Source organism: Nanorana parkeri, unplaced genomic scaffold, assembly GCF_000935625.1.
Source record: "Nanorana parkeri isolate BGI_ZX_2015 unplaced genomic scaffold, ASM93562v1 scaffold334, whole genome shotgun sequence".
Taxonomy (NCBI): Eukaryota; Metazoa; Chordata; class Amphibia; order Anura; family Dicroglossidae; genus Nanorana; species Nanorana parkeri.
The window spans coordinates 566212-573924 of record NW_017306602.1 but is presented as its reverse complement, the minus strand read 5'-3'; the positions used below and the strand labels follow the sequence as shown (position 1 = coordinate 573924).

The 7713-nt window shown below is 39.5% G+C and overlaps 1 protein-coding gene across 1 annotated transcript in view; it reads left to right on the top strand.

Moving 5' to 3' along the window:
- The window catches only part of LOC108788557 (E1A-binding protein p400-like), a 64320-nt gene extending 57506 nt beyond the window's left edge, over positions 1-6814 (top strand). Inside the window, exons 47-52 of the mRNA XM_018558348.1 lie at positions 402-596; positions 684-849; positions 2311-2438; positions 2831-2992; positions 3883-3960; positions 5109-6814. Of these exons, the coding sequence (XP_018413850.1) occupies positions 402-596; positions 684-849; positions 2311-2438; positions 2831-2992; positions 3883-3960; positions 5109-5381 (1002 nt within the window). The 3' untranslated portion in view covers positions 5382-6814. The remainder of the gene's footprint in view (positions 1-401; positions 597-683; positions 850-2310; positions 2439-2830; positions 2993-3882; positions 3961-5108) is intronic.
- Positions 6815-7713: the final 899 nt, after the last annotated feature.

Below are 7713 nucleotides of genomic sequence, written 5' to 3'. Positions count from 1 at the left end.
AAAAAAATAAGGGACAAATAAATGAATGTATTTATGGCATTTTTTTTAGCTGTGCTGGTTTTGTAAAAAAAAAATACTACAAATCAAAACTGGGACAAAAGTGTTTTTTTTAATGTTCTTTTCCTCTTTTTTTATATTTTATTTGTCCTAAGTGAGGCGTTAGACACACATATGTGATATAAATATGTAGCCCTACCTGTCCTCTAAAAAACAATATATAATATGTGTGGGTGCACTTTGTAAGAAAGTATATTACTGACGTGGAAGAATCACACAGCAAAAATGTCAAAAGTGTGTCAGTCATTTACAAACAGAAACGAAAAACAGGCTCAGTCATGAAGGGGTTAAATGTTTGTAGCCAAATATGGTTACATTATTGAACTATTAATTTTCTTTGGCAGGAACAGTTAATGAAGTTGCAGAAGCAGAAGCTGCAGCTTTCTCAGCAAGTGTCGCAGACCGGAACACTGGCAGGTACCACCACACAAGTGCAAGTTCAGCCGCAGCAAGCACAGCAGCTGGCAACTGTAACTACTTCTCGAGGAGGAGCTGTCCTTACTGGAACCACAATGACAAATCTACAAGTGACTCGCTTGGTAAGAGTCAAGCTGGACACACAAAGCTTCAGGGCACTACTGTTTGATCTGATGAATGCCTTTTTAATGTTTTTGTCTTTCTTCAAGTTGCAGGCTCAGGGGCAGCTTCAAGCTCAACCAGGGCAGACAGCCCAAGTTGCACTGGCGAAACCACCTGTGGTATCAGCTGTCGTTTCATCTGGAGGCGTCACCACCCTTCCAGTGACCATGGCAGGAATCAGTGTTTCCATCAACCAGCCTCAGAAAGTTGCAGGTAGAATAGTTTAATAGGAAACATTTGTTGCATATGGTATCATTTAATATTATATTCTCAATATTTGATAATGTATATTTTCCTGAGTTTTTTTTTTTTAGTGTATGTATACCCGTATTAGTTCTCTTTGTTTAGAGTAGAGAAGGATTAAAACTCCTGCATCCATATGTTTCCCTTTGGGGAGATTTACTGTTGCTTCCTCTCCTAGAGACACAATAGGAAATGAAAGAGAGGGAAATTCTCCTCTTAGGCAACCGTGACCTCAAAGGAAGAATAACCCTCTGCTCTTCTGGTGGCAACTGTCAAATTTTGGATTTCCCATCACTTTCTGTCTCAGTGACAATGGTCACCAGGACAAATCGGGTGAATCTCTATGAACGAGGGTACAAACAGCAATAAAAACTTGACAGAGGTTCTATTCTTCCCCTACTGAAAATGTAAAATGGTTTTGGCTTTACATACACATTAATTGTTGTAAACGTGTCTGACATCGCACAGAATAATCACAAAATGTCTTCATGGTGGTGAGTCGGTGGAAATCAAGTATGTAGTGCACAATAAAAATATAGTTTAACCACTTCATTACCAGGCCATTTTTCAGTTTTCAGTGTTGAGAAAGTTTGACTTGAAATTACTCTGTCACGCAATAGTGTACCCAACTTAAAGTTTATATTATTTTTCTCTATTGTCCACTGAAGGACACAGCTCTGAAGAATTCTGAGACACAAGGTTATGCTGCTGCCTCCAGAAGAAATGGACACTAGGCAAAATGTTTTAAAGCCTGCCACTTTAAGGACATAACCCCCTTCTAACTCACATTTGCAGTTTTGCATAGTGCCCTCAGAAGAACGGATGTCTTCTTCTTTTCTGCTTTATTTTAGTTTTTGTTTCTTTGGGGTTATGTCCTTAAAGTGGCAGGCTTTTATTTTTTTAGCCTAGCAACCATTTCTCCTGGAGGCATCAGCATAACCCTATGTCTCGGAATTCGTCAGAGCTGTGTCCCTCAATGGACTTTGAGAAAAGGATTTTACGGTCCTATGTAAATTGCTGGAGCTTTAGACACAGTGCCCTCCAGTCTGGATGCAATTTGGTTTGCGTCTTATTTTTGTAGTAGCCGTTTCTGCCTCCCTTGAGAGAGAGCTAAAGGGAAGATGAGGGAAGGACATCTTGTTTTATCACCTACAAAAGCGGTCTCTCATCTTCCCATCAGCTGCCCCATAGTATTGGGTAGAAGCAACTACTGCAGGATGTGCTTTTTCTCTAAGGTAAAAACAAGTGATCAATCCTCTCCCTCTTGCTAAAGAGTCGCTGGTAGTACTACTAGTAAGCTTACTCACACTTCTGGTTTTCAACATATAGTAAAATGAACAAACTCGTTTAAAGACATCTTGGACTTGCATACTACTACTGTGTCTCCTAACATTTTCTGTAGTAAAACATATACTTTGGTATGGTGTTTAGGTGGGCAAACTGTTATGGCTCAGCCTTTGCATATGCAACCCTTGTTGAAGCTGAAGCAACACCATACTGCCCAGCAGTCGCAGCAGCAAAAAGCTCTCCAGACTCATGCTACCATAGGACAACAGAAGGTAAGTGGCTTTGCTGGTAAATGTATTCCTTTACCTAAGATTATGGTGCACCTGACTTTAAACTGATGGAATTTAGCTAGTTGGGTTTACTGTTAAATCTATATGTTAGCATTTCAGTGTATGCAATGTTTGTAGCATTTTATTTAGTATTGTATCGTACTTTTACATGATGCAGATTTTTATCTCAGACTGCTATGCATTGTTTGTTTCAGTTTTATAGATCCAAAGAACATATTATGTTAACCGATAAATTGTCCTTTCTATAGACTCCCTAAATACTAACAAATTAGAATGTATGTTTGTTATTGCTGTACAGTTTGTATTTTAATTGGTTAATTAGTGATCACGTTTATCTCTTCCTATCTGCTTTCCCCTGGGCTTTTAATGCTCAGCCTTACCTCTCCCTCCAGATAACCACACCTCAAGTGTCCACTGCATCTCAGCAGCAAAAAGTCACCTATACCAATCAGCCAGCCATTAAAACTCAATTCTTAACCTCATTAACTCAGGCACAGAAGGCACCTGGAACCCAGCAAGTGCAAGCTCAGATTCAGGTATGTTATAAAGATTTGGAGAGCAGTACTAACAGCCTGATAGTGACAGTTCTATAGTTTCTGGTGCTGTTGTCAAAATGTTAGGTCTTGTCATAAGCTAGGTCTTTAACCTCCCTGGCGGTATGATTATCTCAGTATTTTTTTCTCTATATTTTTTTACTTTTGAATTTCTCGCCGGTTCCGCCCCCTGCAATGCCGGCGCTCGCATGGAAGGAACCCGGAAGACGACAGAGTGTGGCTCGGGGTTACCGCTTTTGGTACAGAAAATGTACCCCCCGAGCCACACTCGGGAATACTGCCAGGAAGGTTAATATGTCAACTGCTTCAGATTCTGTCTCCAGTTTTTATGAATTCCCCCCAATATGCTTAGTACAATTTGTTTATTTTACCATCCATGTAAATTCCAAAATACACATTTCTAATGTTAGTCTGTACTTAGATTTGAAGGAAGTAGAAATGTCCCTGATCTTAAGGCAGCCATAAGTGGAGTATTACAGTGTGTTCATATAATTGTCAGAAGCTGCTTGTTGAATTATGGAAGCAGTAAGGGCTTTAACCTGTAATGCCTTGATGGCATGTTCACACCGGGTGCACTGGGTTGTGTTGATCAGGATTGACCAACACAGGCTCAACGCAAGGGCACATAAGAAAACCCCAGTGCTTGCGTTATAGAGAACATATGGCATGCTGGCTGGTGTTATGGGGCCCTAAATGTGCTATAGTAGGACCTCGTGTCAGCCTCATGAACTAAAGTACTTCTACATTTCCATGAAACAAACTGTTCTTTTAATACCGATGTAAGAACACTGCAAACTTGACAACGATGTTGTCTTTGTGTGGCCAGGTTTTATTTTAGCTTGTTTCTTGATTCTTTTCTCTGTCATTAAAAGGTTGCCAAGCTCCCTCAGGTGGTTCAGCAACAAGCTGCAATTGCTACTCTTCAGCAGGTGGTGTCCGCCTCACAACAGGTCAGAAATACACTTTTCTGCATTTTGTAATGTTACAACCTGCAATTTAAAAAAAAATTATTTAGGATGTTTCCCATTTTATTTACACAGCTTACTCAACACTTTAACTGCAAAAGGAAAAAAAACTATTGTGACACAAAAGTTGAACATAAAAACAGGCATTACTATTACAACTACCACCGGCTGCAGTTACAGCTGCCAGTCTTTGGGGATAAGTCTTCACTGGGTTTTTTCACATCAGGATCCTGCAGTCTTTGTCTTTTTTTCCTGGTTGGATGGAGAGCTTTGTTAAGCAGTAGGTTGATTGAGGTCTTTCCTTTGGTTGAGCCGTTTTAAGGCCAGTAAAGCTTTGGCTGTGTTTGGTGGTGGTCTACAGGAAGCTGAACCCTAACACCAGTCTCTTGTCTTTTGAAGACTGAAACAGCCTTTTCTGTAGAATTGCCTTGTCTATGAGTCTCTCCATCTTGCACTCAATACAGATCAGTTTGCCAGCTTCTAATAATGAAAAGCATCCCCACAGCATGAATCTACCACTACTCTGCTTCACTCTAGAGGTGGCGTTCTCTGGGTGGTGAGCAATATTGGGGTTCCACCACACATTCAGCTTCATGTATTAAGGTGTTCTGACTAAGAACAGGAACTATTTTTAGTTGCATACACCAATCGTATTTAGACTCCGATACTGGTAGCTGAGAAGACTTACCTCCAGTTTTTACAAGAATATGATGATGCATAAAGCCTGTAGCTTTTTTCTAATGACGCCAGAGGGTTAAATATGGGGTATAATCATCCTGGAAAACTCTTTTCCACATGTTTGCTACGTCTCCTGCATGCAATATTACAAACATCAAAAGGGACAAACGCCAAATTGGCTTATTTATACCATATTAGTACTTGTCACTGACCTGGAACACATGCATGTAGCTAGTAAAATCCATAATCTTGATTTGCTTACTTGTCCTGGGTCTGTCAGTATTGAAGCCATTGGATTGGCATGGCAGCTAGCTAAGAAGCATTCATATTGGGAGATTAACTTTCATATTTCTTTTAATGCAGGTTTCCATCAAACATATTGACCAAAAGTTGTATTATTGTCTTTTATGGTGTTATTTAATTGAACTTACATTGGTAATGATTTTAACCCACAGGTTCAGCCACAGACTGTGACTTTGACCCAGGCTACAGCTGCTGGCACACAGCAGGTACAGGTGATACCAGGGAGTACAGCTGCAACACATGTAGTGCAACAAAAGCTTTTACAGCAACATGTAATGGCAGCTACTGCTTCACAACAACTCCAGGCTCCTGGAAGTCAGACTACAGCACCTGTATCCAGCACAGCAGAGGTCCATAATCTGCAGGCAAAGCTACAAGTACGAACCCAGGCAGTCAGGATTAAAGCTCCCACAAAACCCAGTTGAGGGGCATATAGGACATAAGCCATCTTATGCACAAGGCCTTGTTATGGATTGATCCAGAAAATCAACTGAAGCATTGGACTACTTAGATCTTTCTATGATCGGACATGTCAAAATACACTCTTTTATTTTCACAGGAATCGCATTTTATTTTCCAGAAGACATAACTTGATGTACTTTGTTTGCTCAAGTCCCGGTATTCCACGAGTTTCAAGTTATCATTTATTGGAGTACCAGAACTGAGCCTAAGCCTGCTAGGATCTTGTTGCAGATCTCCTTGAAACAGCCTACTTTAGGTCCAGATACATATTTTCTGTTAATGTGTATAAATATTCAGTTATGTGGAGGAGTAGTGGACACTGGTCGAAGAGCTCAAATTATATATTTACTGTATGGACAAATTAAATTCACTATCCACAGGAGCACAACTCAGTGTAATTTGCAGGCTTACATTTAACTTTATTGTACATGTATTGGAAAGGATCAGTGTGTGTGCATGATAAATACATGTCCATATATTCACACAACGGGTGTACAGCCCTATCTACTGATGACCAACCACAGTAGGGATAAAAGCCATAACTGGAATAACAGGTTTCACATTTGTTGCCTTTGTGGGTGCAACTACAAAAAAATCCCTTGATGTCGCTCACAGCCTCTTGATTTCATAGAGGACTTTGAATCAGGTTAAAAAAAAGAATTGAGAATTTGGGCATCTGAACTATTTTTATATGAACATGAATTATTCTACAGTGGGACATTTTTATAGACCTAAAATCATGTATTCAGATAATAAGCCTTTTACTGCTGAAAGGGGAAACAACTCATTGCTTAAAACATTGGATAGATAACAGCATTGTTTTCTGTTTTACTAACCCTAATACATTTAAATACCTTGATTATCAGTTTACAGTTCCACAAATGGTAATATTTTAAAGTGTAATTTATATCATTGTGTTCTAATACATGTAACATTCTACAGCTGTGTATATTTTTCTGTACAGAGTAAGGTCAGTTTTAGCAAAAGAAGGGTAATCGTCAGTAGATGAGCTACATCTCCTGTCATCAATCAGAGGACTGATGAAATGATATGGGTTGTAGTCCATTTGATCTTAAAGGTAGATTTTGAGTCCTCTTGGTTTAAATGTACCCCGCCCCCACACACACACACACACCCCATTGTTTTAGGTTTAATCATTAATGGGAACTTTAGCAATGAGTGTCTATCGGCAGTAATAATTGCAGGTACCCTGCTGCAAAAGGGGGCTTGCTTCTTGCACAGTAACTTCTTTTCGAAGTAACCATCAGGTATAAGACAGGACTTAAATGAAAAGGGTCCAAGGTTTTCTGTCACTTTTCTTGCACCCTTCCAAAGAACCAAGATGCAAATCTTAAATGTGAACATTGGTGTATGAGATTGTATAACTTTGATTCTCCCATTTTTTTTTTCTTTTATTTTCTAAGAAAGTTTTGTAAAGAAATGTATTGTGTCTGTGTGAATTCTTTTTCAGAAATTAGGAAATGTGGCCACTTGTTTACCCTATAACCTTTAGGGTATTGGTTTGCTTTCCTTGCTGTTCTTTGATCCTGCATTTGGGGTATGAAATATCTTAATCAGTTTTTTCCTTTTCAGAAGAAAGCATAAACAGGTTTCTTTTGCAGTAATTCTGCCAGCTTTCTCAGTGTGGAGTATAAAGCGGGAACTCCATGACCCTAACTTTTTCAAAAAATGTAAAATATATATATTTTTTTAAATTTGATTTATTTTTATTCAATATTTTAACTTTTAGGGGCTTTGGGGAAATATTAGGGGTTTAAACAGACCCCTGATATTTCCCTTTTGAAATAGAAAAAGAGAATGAGGACACAGAGTCCTCAATCTCTTTTTCTGCAGCCCCTGTTATGAATGAACAGGAAGTCTCTATATTCCAGTCCATTCATAAACTGTGGATATAGTATGAGTTACTATGTCCACAATCATGAATGAACAGGAGGTGATAAAGGGCACTTCCTGTTTATAATTGAGGACACAGTAAACATACTGGGGGGAGTTTATCAAAATCTGGAGCAGCTGTGCATGGCAACCAATCAGCTTTTCTCTTCAGTTCGGCCAGTTAAGATTTGAAAATTAGACAAAGGAGCTGATTGGTTACCATGCACAGCTGCTCCAGATTTTGTCTGCTCCAGTTTTGATAAATTTCCCTCAATATTTCTCCGCTCTCCATCTTGACTCGCTGTTGCAGAAGGCTGAGCGGGCGGTGCGGGGAGAGCTCAGCCACATGTGGCATGGCTGACAACTGACTCTTCCCCTGTACCGCCGGCTTGGCCTCCTGTG